Below are 14,878 nucleotides of genomic sequence, written 5' to 3'. Positions count from 1 at the left end.
CCACTGACTGAGGCAGCCAGGTGCCCCAAGTAGATTTACTCTTGATCTAAAAGTATACCAAGGAATATTGAATACGAAATAAATTGATGAGTCCTAGTGGAGTAGCATCTGGTTTATCTTCAGCTGAGTGAATGAATGCCTGCTGCCTCCAGCATCCAGCACAGTGCCAGGCACGTAGCAGAAACCTCATACATATTTCTTAAATCAAGATGGAAATGTTGTGCGATAGAGATATCCAGCACACCAGCCTTCCCCTGGATGTGCTGTGACATTTAAAAAGGCCAAGTAATGCCAAAGCAAGCAGAACAGTGATTATGCACTTATTCTTAACACAGTTTTAAGACAAGCTCTGCTCAGTTGGTTCCCCTGTGAACTCAAGCTGATTCTCTTCCCTCTTGAGCTCTCTATTGTCTTGGCGTTATTTGCAACTCATTCAGAACCTAATTAAGTTTCAGGATCAGTTTGTCCTGTTAGAGAGTGTGGATATGCTGAAGTGGTGGGTTTTTTTTCTTTTTAATATAACTTAAATTATCTGAGTGAAAGGACAATTATAATTTGCTTCTAAAATTGGCCAAAAGTCAGCTTTCATCAAAATAATTCTCAGCAGACATTAGTCTCTGTAAAACCAAGGTATTGTACGAAAGGCAACAAAGAGGATTTAAACAGGCCTCGGAAAATGTATTGATAATCTGGTCATATTAATCCTGTTCTCTAACAGAGTGTGAAATTAGTTGTTTACTTCACTTATCTGTGTCTGGAGGTAGCTGATCACTCGTTGACAGAGCCATATTTTGTGATCACCTTTCAGCAGTGAGCTTCTGCTGGGCCAAAGCCAAGCAATTCGACTTCACTGTCTATGTAGCACCTCCAAAGTCAAGGTCAGGACTATTGTTCTCTGGGCAGCCAGAGGAACTCATGAACTCCAGTATATCTGCTCAGGGCTTTCATTTGTGCATGGACATGAAGGTAAGCCAGGACGCTAGGTATAATTGTGAAAGGTTAGGAGTTTTATCTTCATTATCTCTACATCTTACCTAAATGCTATCTTCCACTCCCCATCTGAATTGAAGGTTTGTATTGGTTTCGTCATCAGTCTACAAATATTATCAAGATGAACATTATTGGGGATACAGTAAACTGTAAGAATAGTCTCTGACCTAAAGGAGTATGTGTGTGTGTGTGTGTATATACACACACACACACACACACACACACACACACACACACACCAGAGATTAACCAGTGAGGTGAAATAGACCCTGTTGATATTCTGCCCAGATCCCTTTATCAATTTAGTGGATCCATCCCCCAGTGGTGGTGAGTGTTGGCTGTTAATGGCTCACAGCTGCCTCTTTTCTGAAGCATTGACTACTCTTAGCCAGTGGGGATAGGGACCAAAACTAAGAGGTTATGCTTTCTCTACCCTGGCATGACTGACTTATATGGGATTATATAAGAGGCCAGACCTCTTTCCATGAGGTGGACAAACCCATGTTATAATCCATGCTAGAGAGCCCCCCATTGGGACCATGCTTCAGCGGTTGGACCTCTACTGAGGCTACTTCCTTGCTTCCTTCACTTCCTTTCTATCCTCTGCTCAGTTAATCAAGTACATCTGAATCCCTGTTTCAGTCTCTGCCTCTATGATGCCCAACTTAAGACTTGTAGGAAATTAATACTACCCATAAAACTGGTAGAACAAAAGGAGGAAACAGTATTACCAAAGTGCAGTGAGAGCTATAACCTTGGAGATAGAATTGCCTGACAGGACCAGGGTCATTCTGGGAATTTCCACTGCTAAGGAACAGGGTAGGAGTTAGGAAGAAATATTCTCTCCCTCCCTTCCCTGGGTCTACAATCCCTTTAGTCAAACTCAACAGGTGTCTTAAGTCTATATGAACTGCTGTCACAAAGCACCATAGACTTGGTGGCTTATGAACAACAGAAATTTATTTCTCAAAGTTTTGGAGTCTGCAAGTTCAAGATCAGGGTGGGCTTCAAGAACAGCATGCAGGTGAGGGTTCTCTCCTACATCACATACTTCTCATTGTATCCTCATGTAGTGGAAGGGCCTAGGACACTCTATGGGATCTCTTTTTTAAGAGCAATAATCTCATTCATAAGGGCTGCACTCTCATGACCTAATCACCCCAAAGTCCCCACCTACTAATACTATCACCTTTGGGGGTTAGGATTTCAATGTCTGAATTTGGGGAAGGGGGTGGGTGGACACAAATATTCAGACCATATCAACAGGAAAGTAGCCAGCAATGAGCTGGCAGTCAATACAAGTCAGTGTCTGAGATCCCTAAGTAAGAGAAAAAGGGAGACGAATCAAAGAGGAAGGAAGAAATAGGTAATGACCAGCATAGCAGCCTTGAACAATCACAAACTTTTTTCTGTCCTTCATTCCAACCATCACATTGGCACCAGATTGATCTTTATCAAATGCTTATTACATCATGTTCATTTTCTGAGCTTTAAATCCTCCAAGTGTTTCCCATTGCCTAAAGGAATGATCCATAAAATTTCTGGATCATGTACCCCATTGATTAAAAAATATTTCTAACCATGTGCCCTGGTTCATTTGTGTATTCATTTGTAAACTATTTAATTTCCTATCAACTAATAAATAGCTCTGAGTACTATGTAGGATATATCATTAATGATTATATGCATAAATTATGTATATATTTCAAGAAGATTTCTTAATAACTAAAAAAACTGTGGACAGTTTTTGGCACCTGCAACTGGATTGTTTTTTGATTTTTTAGAAAGAGCGCGCACACAAGTACGGGAGAGGGGCAGAGGGAGTGAGACAATCTTAAAAGGGATCCATGCTCAGCACGGAGCCCTGCTGAAGCTGACGCAGGGGTCAATCCCATGACCCTGGGATTATGACCTGAGCCAAAATTAAGAGTTGGATACTCAACCCACTGAGCCACGCTGGTGCCCCACATATTGTTACCATTGTTTTACTACCTGCCTTGTGAATGTATGAGAGTTACTGGTTAATGTATTTGAATACTCAGACAAACTACTGATTTGGAAGGTGGTTGTATGAATAGGTGGAGACTGCTATGCTCAGAAGGTGTGGGCTGCAAAGACAGAATGCATTTAAGGTGGCTAGTAGAACTTTGATCTTAAAGTAACAGTGGGAATCCTAAAAGAGTTTCAGTTGGCAGTGGGAAAATGAATAATTTAATACTGAGAGCAGTCAGATTACACTAATAATAGCTCTACTTTTGGAGCACCTACTGTATACTTGGCATTATGCTAATCACTTTACATACATTATTTCATCTGCTTATCATAGCACCTCTTCAGAGTAGGTATTAAGTACCCTGCTCACAGTCACACACTTAGTTAGCAGAGAAGCCAGAATTTGAACCTGGAAGGAACTACATGTCTCCTTGATAGAATCTTTTTTTCCATTATACCTCACGACTAAGACTAGACATTAGAGAAGATGTCTCATTCTGTACAAAAAGCTTGTGTTCTATATAAAGGAGTCAGTGGGTCAAGAAAGTGGATGGATGAAAGGGGCCAATCTGAAAAGGCTATACACTCTATGATTCTAACTATATGGCATTCTGGGGAAAGGCAAAACTATGGAGACAGTAAAAAGATCAGTGGTTGCCAAGGGTTAGCGAGGTGGGAGGAATGGATAGAGAGAGCACAGAGGACTTTTAGGGCAGTGAAACTACTCTGTATGATACTATAATGGTAGGTCCATGCCATTATATATTTGTCTAAACCCATAGAATATGCAACATGAAGAGTGAACTCTAATGTCAACTATGGACTCTGGATGATAATGATGAGGCAAGGTTCCTCAGTTGTAACAGATACACTCTGGTGGGGCACTTTGATGAGGAGAATGATACGCAGGTGGGGGAAGAGGGGATATAGGAAATCTTTGTACCTTCTTCTCAGTTTTGCTGTGAATCAAAAAAATAAATTGTTCTGAAAAATGAATTATTTAAGAAAAATAAAATAAAACAAGAAAAAGAGAAAGAAAAGAGATGGACACAGGCATGAGTCTACAAGGATAGGGGCTGTTAGAAGAGATAATATCTCCTAGAGATAGGAAAGACCACTTAGAACAGCACAAGGGAAATGTGAATTCTAAGGAACCAGTTAATGCATTGGGAAAAGCAGAATTCAGGAAGACATTGATTGAAGAATGAGCTGTCTTTATCAAAAAGTTGATAAAGTGCTCACAACATACTTCCAACACTACCTGAACACAAAGCCATGTTCCAGTAGTCTATTCCTTCTTTTTTTTCCACTGTTTTTTTAAACTTGCATCTCATATATGTATGCTCTGTCTTCTACGTTGCTCTAATAATTGGTCTACTCACAACGTGTGAAATTAGAGGGACAATTTATTAAGCTGTGCATTTATGATTTGTAAATTTCCTATACATGAGTAAAATTTACTTAAAAATAGAAGGAAAATATGATTCTGTATGGAGGTTGAAATAAATCAGGGATAGTGTATTCACTGATCCTTAATAGATTCAAGCATTCTCCAGCTAAAGGTATTATGAGTAGTAAAAACAGCTCTGGGCTAGGGGATAGAAAACTGGCATTTTGGCCCCAGTTCTGTGATTAGAATAACTGTGTGACATGAGTAAGGTGCCAGTTCTTTCTGAGCTTGAATTTTCTTATATGTAAAAAAGAATGTTCACAAATCCTTGTTAATGTTCAGTATGGTTGAACATAGAGCAACTCTTGTCCTCAAGCTGATCCCATAACAGATACTAAAACAGAACTGTAATTCTTCCCCAACTGTAAATTCTCCTTACCTGATATTTAAGAGTGGAGCTTGGAAAACATTTTCTAGAGAGGGCCAGATGGTAAATATTTTAGGCTTTGCAGGCCATGTAGTCTCTGTTGCAACTACTCAACTCTGCAGTTGCACTGAAAGCAACCACACACTATATGTAAATGAATGAGCTTGCCTGTGTTCCAATAAATCTTTATTTACTCAAACAAATGGTCAAGCCACATTTGACGCAGAAGACATAGTTTGTCCTTTCCTGTTCAAGGACATGACTTTGTGGCAGTCAATACACTTTCCCTTCAGTATATATAGGGGAAAACCAATGTTCATAATAATTAGATAAATAGGGCACTGGAGAGTTGGAAGTGGAAGGAAGGAAGGAAGGAAGGAAGGAAGGAAGGAAGGAAAAGAAGAAAAGAAAAGAAAGAAAGAAAGAAAGAAAGAAAGAATGAACAAAAGAAAGAAAGAAAGAAAGAAAGAAAAAGAAAGAAAGAAAGAAAGAAAGAAAGAAAGAAAGAAAGGAAAGAAAGGAAAGAAAAAGAGAAAGAACAGAACAATGGAGGGAGGCAGGAGAAGAGAGAGAAAATGAAAAAGAAGGAAGGAAGGAAAATGGAAGAAGGATGGAGGGCAAGAGTGGAGAACTTTGTAAAAGAGCATTGGGAGAGAAGATTGGGTGTATCTGCCATGAGGGTGGGGCATTGTCAGATTGGAAAAGGCTTGGCTTTGGCATGGAGCTAGCAGCTAAGTTTGGAGAGACTAGCTGGGGCGTGCACGTGTGTGTGTGTGTGTGTGTGTGTGTGTGTGTGTGTGTGTGTGTAATACTAAGGCACACTCATCACCTTGTGAAAGAGGTGGCATGGTGTATTTGAACCTAGTATGGTGCCGGGTACCAAGGGGAAACTCACTGAATATTTGTGGAAAAGGGAAGGAGAGGAGGGATTGCCCTCATTTTATAGATGAAGAAATTCCAAGCCAGGGCCCTGACGCTGTGTGAGGTTGAGGAAGTCTTTGCTGTTTTCCTAAGGAATCTGCAAGGAAACAGAATTCAAAGAGAAGGACATTGAATTTCACTCCTGAGAGAAGCTTCCAATATCTTCACAGGTCCAATCCTCCTCAGAGAAGGTGGAAAGTGTTGGTGGCTTCTGGGGGATTCCTGGTAGCCCAGGCCTCCATGAGGCCAAGTGTTACCATAAAGGTTATCCTGTGGAGATGGGAGAGGGGCCTGCAGTGCTTATATTGGCTCCTTTTGCCGTGAGTTCAGAATCAGAGGCTGTGCTACTCCTATCTCACAGTCTCCCTCTTACTTTCTTCCTTTTGATTCTGAATTCCGATGTGGCAGGTAAGAGGGATGAAAGCTGAGGAGAGACTTCTGCACTTGGAGCACAGAATCAGATTCTGGGCCTCTCTCCTGGAGCTGGCTGGCTATCTTGAGAAGATGGGCCAGGGTTTAGGAAAGGGAAATTTGGACTGTGTCTCAGGGAGGACGATATCCTCTCTGTGCCATCACGTAGAAGAAGAAGGAGACCTGGATTTTTAGGGAGTCTTAGAAACTTGGAATGTGATTAAATTGATTAGCCAGCAAATCTGTAAAATTTCACACAAGCCACGCACTTAATATAGAGCTGGATTACGGTTTGCACTAATTCATAAATTTTGTTTCACAAGCTAAAAATTTTGCTATGCAAATGTATGCAAATCATATAGAAAAATAACGTTGTTAGCCAAGTGTACCAGCACCTGTTGGGGTTTTTCTCTGTTTCTTTGGTTTTGTTTGTTTGTTTCATTGGAACTGTGCCACTGGGGTGAAAAGCAAGGTAATAAATACATTCAATATTAGAATTTGTGTATTGAACAAGATTCTGAAAGATGATTGGAAGGCTTTCTCCTTTAACAAATACTGTGGTGATTGGCATGTCTTTTTTCCTCTTTTTCTTCCTAAAACAGAATGAAGAAGATGAGCAACATTTATGAGTCGGCTGCCAATACGCTGGGAATCTTTAACAGCCCCTGCCTGACCAAAGTTGAGCTGCGTGTGGCGTGCAAAGGCATTTCCGACAGAGATGCTCTTTCCAAACCAGACCCCTGTGTCATCCTCAAGATGCAATCCCACGGGCAGTGGTTTGAGGTAGGCATGTCCAAGGCAATGGACTGGAGGGTTGATTCAGAAATGTTTTTGCATTTCCTTTCTTCAGGTGGTTTATTTTGATGAGATAGAAAATTCTTGAAATGAATACAATCATATTTCTGCTTGCATTGTGATGCTTTGACGCGACTGCTTTAATGCTGTGGATATTTTGACATTTACCCTTAATCTTTGTGTTCATTGTAGACTTAGTGACCCTTGGGGAAGAGCAGGGAGGAGTGCCTGACAGAAGCCACATGACATAACATTTATTTTTTGGAGCGAAAACTTAATATTATCTACATTTTATTGGATACTCACCAAGGGTCAGGCACTGTTCCAAGTGCTTTATGTAAAAATAACTAATTTGGTCGTCACAACAATCCTGTGAGGAAACAGATGAGGAAACACACAAAGGTTAAGGATGTGCCCAAGATCATTCAGCTTGTAAGTGGAAAATCTGATACTTACAACCAGGCTGCTGGGCTCCAGAGCCTGAGCTCTTTCTTGCTATTTTATACTGATGGTGGGTACCAGTGTGGTCTTTGGAAGTTTGTGTGGCAACACTGCAGGTTGAAATCTGCAGTTGGGTTTGTTAATTGATTTAAAAGTTGAAACAGATTGGATGAGGACTCTTTTTTTTAACGTTTATTAATTTTTGAGGGGGGGAGGGAGGGAGAGAATGAGCAGGGGAGGGGCAGAGAGAGGGAGACAGAGGATCCTCAGAAGGGCTCCAACTCAGGAACCGTGAGATCATGACCTGAGCTAAAGTCAGATGCTTAATTGACTGAGCCACCCAGATGCCCCTAATGAGAGCTATTTTTTAAGTTCTATTTTGGTTTGGTTTTCCTTTTTTCTAAGTACCTGGTCTGAGGAAGCAATGTCTTTTTTTTTTAATTTTTTTAATGCTCTCTTATTTTTGAGAGAGAGAGACACACACACAGTATGCGAGTGGGGGAGGGGCAGAGAGAGAGGGAGACACAGAATCTGAAGCAGGCTCCAGGCTCTGAGCTGTCAGTACAGAACCTGACACGGGGCTTGAACGCACAAACCGTGTTTTAAGTTGCACACTTAACTGACTGAGCCACCCAGGCGCCCCTGAGTAAGCAATGTTTTAAAGATCTGGTGTGAGGTGAATAGTGGGATGGAGAGGAGGTGTGGGAGTTGGAGAGATACAGCAGAGGGAGCAGTAATTATCATCTCTAAGGGAACCAGGTACTGCTTGGAATTTGGAGAAGGGGTTTGAAGCCATGCTGAGCAGAGCAGTGGTAGAGGTTACTATCACCTTTGGGTCCATTACAACAAACTCCTCCAGTCTTCAGTACTTCTTCCAACTATTTGCAAATAGCTGGAAGATGTTGTTCCAGGAGGTAAAAGCTTCCATTGCACAGAAGAAAGAGGGCTAAAGCAGCCTGTTTGCTTAATCTTACATATGTGATAAAAGCCACTTCTCTGAAGGGGAGGTTTGGTCGGGGTGAGTGAGCACATGGAATTCAGGTGGAGGCATCTTGCCTGGAGGAATGCAGGACAGATGAGCAGTCTGGGGGTCTTGGACTTAAGACTTCTCCAGTGCTTATATTGTAAACGTAAAATAGCGTTCATAGGTCTCTTAATGTGTAATGTGTTTTTTTCCTTTCTAAATAGTCTCATTGACTCTGTTGATGGGTATTATGGTTTTTAACTTTTTATTTAACAAAATGAAATGGCAGCCTGCATTAGGGAAAACATTACTCTTTGAAAATGAGAGGAAAGAAATTAGAAAGAAATTCATCTCCTAATGCCCCCTTTACATAAGACAACTATTATTTGTATATATGTCTTTTCCTTCTGGCATTCATATTCTTACATGATTCTTATGCATGTAAAATTTTCTTTCCTCATTTTATTACCTAGTAGTATATATTTTTCTACATTGCTGTAATATTAATCATTACAATTTTTAAAGTTGCATAGTATCCCATCACATGAATTTATTTAGTAATTTTCCTGTTTTTTTTCCACTTTGAAGTTGCTTCCAAAAATACCCTATTTTAGGGGCACCTGGGTGGCTCAGTCGGTTGGGCGTCCGACTTTGGCTCAGGTAATGATCTCACGGCCCATGCGTTTGAGCCCCACTTCAGGCTCTGTGCTGTCAGTTCAGAGCCTGGAGCCTGCTTCGGATTCTGTGTCTCCCTCTCTCTCTGCCCCTCCCCCACTCACGCTCTGTCTCTATCAAAAAATGAATAAACGTTAAAAAAAATTAAAAAAAATACCCTATTTTAAACTGCAATGAGTATCTTTGTGCATAATGCTGTTCCCTACTTTTCCATGAGTTCCTAGGAGAGATTGTCCGAGTGGAATTACTGGTACAAAGATAGGAAACTTTGCGGGCTATGATACGTATTGCCACATTGCTTTTCCAGAGTGCTGTATTACAATGTTACTCAAAGTATGGTCTGCACACAGCTACCAGCTCACAAACTCTGTTACCAGTGCGCAGATAAGAAACTTGTGCCACAGTGTAAATTGATTCCCTGCTTCCTTCATCTAAACAGTCTTACTCTTTAAAAACGGTAATGTCAGCTGATCTTCCAGCATACAGAGCAATAGGCTGATTTATAATCTGGCACTTTGAGAAACACTTCTGTAATCTAGTTTATACTCTTAACAGTATGCATTCAGGATACAGTCAGAACAACAGAGCCCATGCTAGGTAGCTAATAAAGGATTTAATTCAGGTACCTAGTAATAAAGGAGTTGGAAATGCTGAGAAACTAAATAGGGACAGTGAGGGAATGCAGGCATCAATGACAGGAACCTGTTACTTTGCTTAGGGTGGGGCAGTAGTGTGCCGAGGCCATCTTGTATAGGTTTGTGAAAGCTGACTCTTACGTATTCGGGAACTTTGCACGCAGTTGTGGTGTTGGTATTTAGACCACAGACTTGGCAGATATTTCAGATCAGGGCTCGACTCCCACTCAGAGCCATTTGGCAAACATTTATCAGCACACCACTGGGCCAGAGGGGCCAGAGGGGCCAGAGGGGGAGGTGGGAGTACTGGAAACAAACAGCTATCTAGCAGAAGCTGGAAGGAAGGAAGGCCTGTCTGGTGGGAGCCAGGAAGATAGAGGAGATGTGGATAGTGCTGGAAATGCTGCCTGAAAGGGAAGTGAGGGTACCCTGGTATCTGCCTGCCTTTTGCTCTCATGTATCTCACTGTGCCTTCCACTGACCAAACCTTGATAGAAGCCCATTGACAAGGTTTGCAGGGAAAGAGTACAGAGTGCACTTGAGAGCAAAGATGTACATGGCCAGCACATAAACCTTCGACAACTCACAGTAACTTGGATCATCATTCCCTGTCTCATCAAGTAATGCATGTTTGTTTAACGCTAACAACTACTTTTCAGTACAAATTCAGCAAGTGGTCTTATGCTAGGAGTTAGAAGCACACCTATGCTACAAGTTAAAAGCATCTGACAGTCTATTTAAACCATGTAGCGACTACTATCCTTGCTTAGTGAAGGCTAGCAAACATGGACACTGGGATAAGATTTATTGATGCATTTACCTGTGTCTACCCCCTACAATACATCTGGATTTGCAGAGAGATTTCCATGTACACTGTTAGAGAACTGAGAGAAATCCTTGCAGAATAGAATTCATGCCGGCTGTGTGCATGTCTTTTTTTTGTGGGGAAATCTGGTAATTGATTAAGTGGAGAAAAAAACAGAGGCTAAGCTGATTTGCATAATGAAGAGATTGTTGGAGGGGATGTGACAAGGTGAGAGAGAGAGAAAAGCAAGGGGAGCATATCTTTCAGAGGGAATTTTAAAGTTTGGCTAAGGGGCGCCTGGTGGTTCCGTTGGTTGAGCAGTTGACTTCAGCTCAGGTCATGATCTCGTGGTTCATGGGTTTGAGCCCCAGGTTGGGCTCTGTGCTGACAGCTCAGAGCCTCGAGCCTGCTTCTGTTCTGTATCTCCCCCTTTCTACTCCTTCCCTGCTTGTGCTCTGTCTCTCTCTAAAATAAATAAACATTAAAAAATTAAAAAAAAATAAATAAAGTTTGACTAAAGAGGCTCTCCAGTCAGCACTGTCCACTGGAACTTGCTGCAGTGATAGAAATGTTCCCCATCTGTTGTGTCGGACAAGGTAGTCATTACTACATGTGGCTACGAGCACCTGAAAGGTGGATAATGTAACTGAAGAACTAAAATTTTAAAATATTTAATTTTAATTAATTTAAGAGTAATTGTAAGTAGTATGGTTCCAGAGTCTTTTGGTGTGCTAGAGAATTTGGCTGGGTGGGTGGGGAAGAGGAGAGTTTGTAAAAATGTTAGAGTAGGCTCTTAATTTTACAACTTCACTGGGTTTGGGGAGATGTAACTAGAGTTTTGACATTTCTTTTTTATTGTGATTGCTGGCCTCTGCTTTTCATAATGGAACTGCAGCAGGGAAAGGGCCCCGTTTTGCCCTGGTTCACAGCTCAGGTTACTACTGCAGTAGTTAGAACTGCTTTCAGATGGCCCTCCCATATGGAAGCAAACTGTTTGCTCTTTTAATATGCTGTAGCTTGTTAGCCCTGGAAAAAGAACATTGGCCTCTAAAGTGATCATGACACTGTAAACCTGATTTTTAGACTCAAAAAGACCTACAGTCTGACCTCCTGTGCTGTTAATAGTATTAAGGGTCAATGAGGATAAATCTATGTCTTTGAAATATTGGAAATCAATTGTACTGAAATGCACAAGGGACGGTTGCTCTTTGGAGATGCACGGAGTTTGGAATGAATATCTGAGGACTGAAAAAAGAGAGAGGATGCTTTTGTTTCCTCCCAGAATATGGAGATGGGATGGTATTCTTGTTGGGTGAAACTTTCAGCATATCTTCAATGGCCATGATTATAAGTGTTAGAAAAGAAGGAAAAAAAAATACTTGTTAGTTGGATGTACATTCCAAACTGAGAATTTCCGAGTTACCATTTAATTTCCCTAATTTAGAATCATACTCATTAAAAAAAAATCCTCCCTGCACTCACACCTAGCCAAAAGGGGCAACAGTATATGGTGCAGTTCAGTGTAATGATATTTAGACCATATTCCATTATCCAATGAAGAGTGGAAATAATTTCCTCCTGCCTTCTGGTGAGTACTGATGTGTTCACTAACTTTTGGAACCAGGCAACATATCCAAGTGGGAAAAATTAATACTTCTCAGGGATTCAAAAGACAAGGGCCCTTGTGAACTAAAGACTTGTATTCAGTTTCCTAGAGCATATGCTGTATCCCTTGGGTACACTGGATATTCTCCATGAAGCAGAGCTAAGCCCGCAGGCCATGGCCCTTGGCAGAAATCCTATAAGTGGCATGTACTTGTCCTTATTGGAAAAAGCCAAATTATTCCCACATTGCCAGGATGTTGCTCTAATCACCTTTAATTCCATTTTTACATTTAATTTTAATACACAGTGTTTGAGTTTCTCTATAGGAAGCTCTAAGTAATTCTGAGAACTAATTACCCTTGGATCAATTCCATTATGAAAACATGTTATGATGAATCATGTGCTTTGGTGGATTGTTGACAATAATAATAATTGTTAGTAGCAATTAGTGTGGTTATCTAATAATTATCAGTGCACCCTGATGCAAGATTATTATTGTTTATAATAATATATCCATATAGCACTTTATATTCACAAACGCCATCTACTTACATTATTTCATTTGCTTCTTATAATAGCCTCATGAGAAGGTGTTACAGACATTGAAATTCTAGTACGTATTGGGTATCATGATAGAACCTGGTTTGTATCCTCAAAGACCTCAGAGTCTAGTAGAAGAACTCTGTCTTAGAGAGGGAGGGCTGGAGGCTAGGAAGATTATGTGACTTTGAGGAAGAGGGCTCAAAACAAGGTCCGGACTTAAATTAACTCTTCCTTCCCCTGAATGTGCAGTGGGTAGATATTTTACGGCGTCTCAGCCTATCTATAACCAGTGTGGTGGGTGGACCTACACTTGTGGTTCTTAAGATTGCAAGATGTCTTTCAGCAATAACCATCAGGGAGCTTTGAAAAAATAAAGGTTTGTTGCTTACAGGACCTAGAAATTAGATAGAACACCTGGGGCTACTCAGCAAGGTCTTGGGTAGGATGAGAGAGAGGGAGTGTGCACATGAGCCTGGGGTTCTGTTTTTATTGGGTTGAGCATGGGGGCCTAGGGTTTTGCAGGCCCACTCTTTGTTGATGAATTTAAAATGTAAGAGGAAATTCAAAGTGCAGGAAGAGAAAAAAAAACAAGGGGACCAAATGGTCACTATTCAAAATCAATCAAGGTTTCTAAAACAAAAGAGCATCAGTGTGGGGAGGTGGCCTGGCTCTTTAGGAAGTGGTGGCTGCCTGTGTGTTTATTTGAGATAGTCCTCTTTGAAGTGGATACTTCTTTGAAAGCCTGAACAGTGGAAGCTTAAATCAGGTACCAGCTTTGCAAAACAGAAAAAACATGTCAGGGCTTACGCTACAGTAGACCATCTCAAGGGTGCATAGGTTACCTTTATGTGGGATGGGGATAAAAATAAATCACTCTTCCACCTCTCCTTACTTTCTGTCCTCTCTCCCCACTTCCTATCCATCCAGATGTCGGGTGTGTTTGCCATACGATCTTGCATCCCTGCTAGCAGGCAGCACCGAAGGGGAAATATGAGTCTGTGGTGGGGGCGGGGGGGCTTGCCCCCTCCCAAATAAATGGGATGTGAATTTTTTCAGCAATTCCCTTTTGGTTAGAGGGCTCATGGAAGAATTCCATAGAAAAAGACCCATTTGTGCTCGGGACAGTAGTGAGCCATCACCCGTTTGTGTCTGAGCCAGGAAGGTGAAGCCCTAAGTAGCAGCTTTGCATGTAACCTGTAACAGAGATCATCAATTTTCCTTTACTCCAGAGTGCTAAAATTTTGTGAAAATAGGTCAGGCAATATGAACACTTGGGTGATGACAAAATAAAGTAACCATCTATATGTGTTGACACCAGCTTGGAATTAGTCCTTTTACATATATTCTTTCTAATCCTCACAACTACCCTGCAAGGGAGACTTTACTAACCAGGTAAGGAAACTGAGGCTGGGCAGTATTAACAAATCACCTGAGGCCACACAGCTAATAAATAGGAAAGCTGGAATCTGGTTGATTCCAAAATCTATATTCTTTTCACCTTAACCTGGGATTACTACTTGAAGCTCAAGGCCTCTGTCCCCCACACAATTTTGTTCGGCCTTCATGGTGTTCAAGCAGGTCTGCACTGGTTGACAAAACTTAAATATCAGGAGTTTTATTTTCTCATAAAACTCCAGATTTCTGGTTTCTTTAGAATAACCAGAAAAACTAGCAACATGGAATCTGTAATTTTTTTTAATGTTTATTTATTTTTGAGAGAGAGACAGAGTGTGAGTAGGGTAGGGGCAGAGAGAGAGGGAGACACAGAATCCGAAGCAGGCTTCAGGCTCTGAGCTGTCAGCACAGACCCTGATGTGGGGCTTGAACCTACAAACCACGAGATCATGACCTGAGCTGAATCTGAACGCTTAACTCACCGAGCCACCCAGGCGCCCTTGGAAACTTTAATCTGTGTGCAACAATGAGCAGAACATGGGTAGCGGCTGCCTGTATCCAGAGTCTGAGTCTGTCCTCCTGCATCCTGCTAGCCAGCCTGTCCCATCATTTGCCCTCCTAGCCTGGCCCCTGGGGGTATTTGAGTTTAGACTACACTCCTGTACCTGCCTGGACTGGGTCTCTCAAACATAGTTAACCTCTCAGTTGTGGACACAGACAAGAGCTGAAAAAATGAAAATTAAGTCAATTAAAGCATTCCCTCTGGATATCACAAACAGCCTCCTTTCTTGAAAGATTTTCTGTTCACACTTTGCTGACTTGTAGCGTTTTGGTGGCTGACACCTAGCATGACAGATGATAAAAAACAACAGTTTTCTTCAGTTGTTCA

General features: G+C 41.4%; 1 protein-coding gene across 5 annotated transcripts in view; it reads left to right on the top strand.

Moving 5' to 3' along the window:
* Nucleotides 1–14,878, top strand: part of CPNE4 (copine 4) — a 626,987-nt gene that overhangs the window by 253,266 nt on the left and 358,843 nt on the right. For all 5 annotated transcript variants that reach the window (XM_086674292.1, XM_086674290.1, XM_086674291.1 and 2 more), the window contains one exon: nt 6,734–6,914. In XM_086674292.1, coding sequence (XP_086530418.1) covers nt 6,734–6,914 — 181 coding nt within the window. The remainder of the gene's footprint in view (nt 1–6,733; nt 6,915–14,878) is intronic.

Source organism: Puma concolor, chromosome C2 (genome assembly GCF_028749965.1).
Source record: "Puma concolor isolate L17-30 chromosome C2, mPumCon1.1.hap2, whole genome shotgun sequence".
NCBI classification, from domain to species: Eukaryota; Metazoa; Chordata; class Mammalia; order Carnivora; family Felidae; genus Puma; species Puma concolor.
This window is presented reverse-complemented; position numbering and strand designations above follow the sequence as displayed.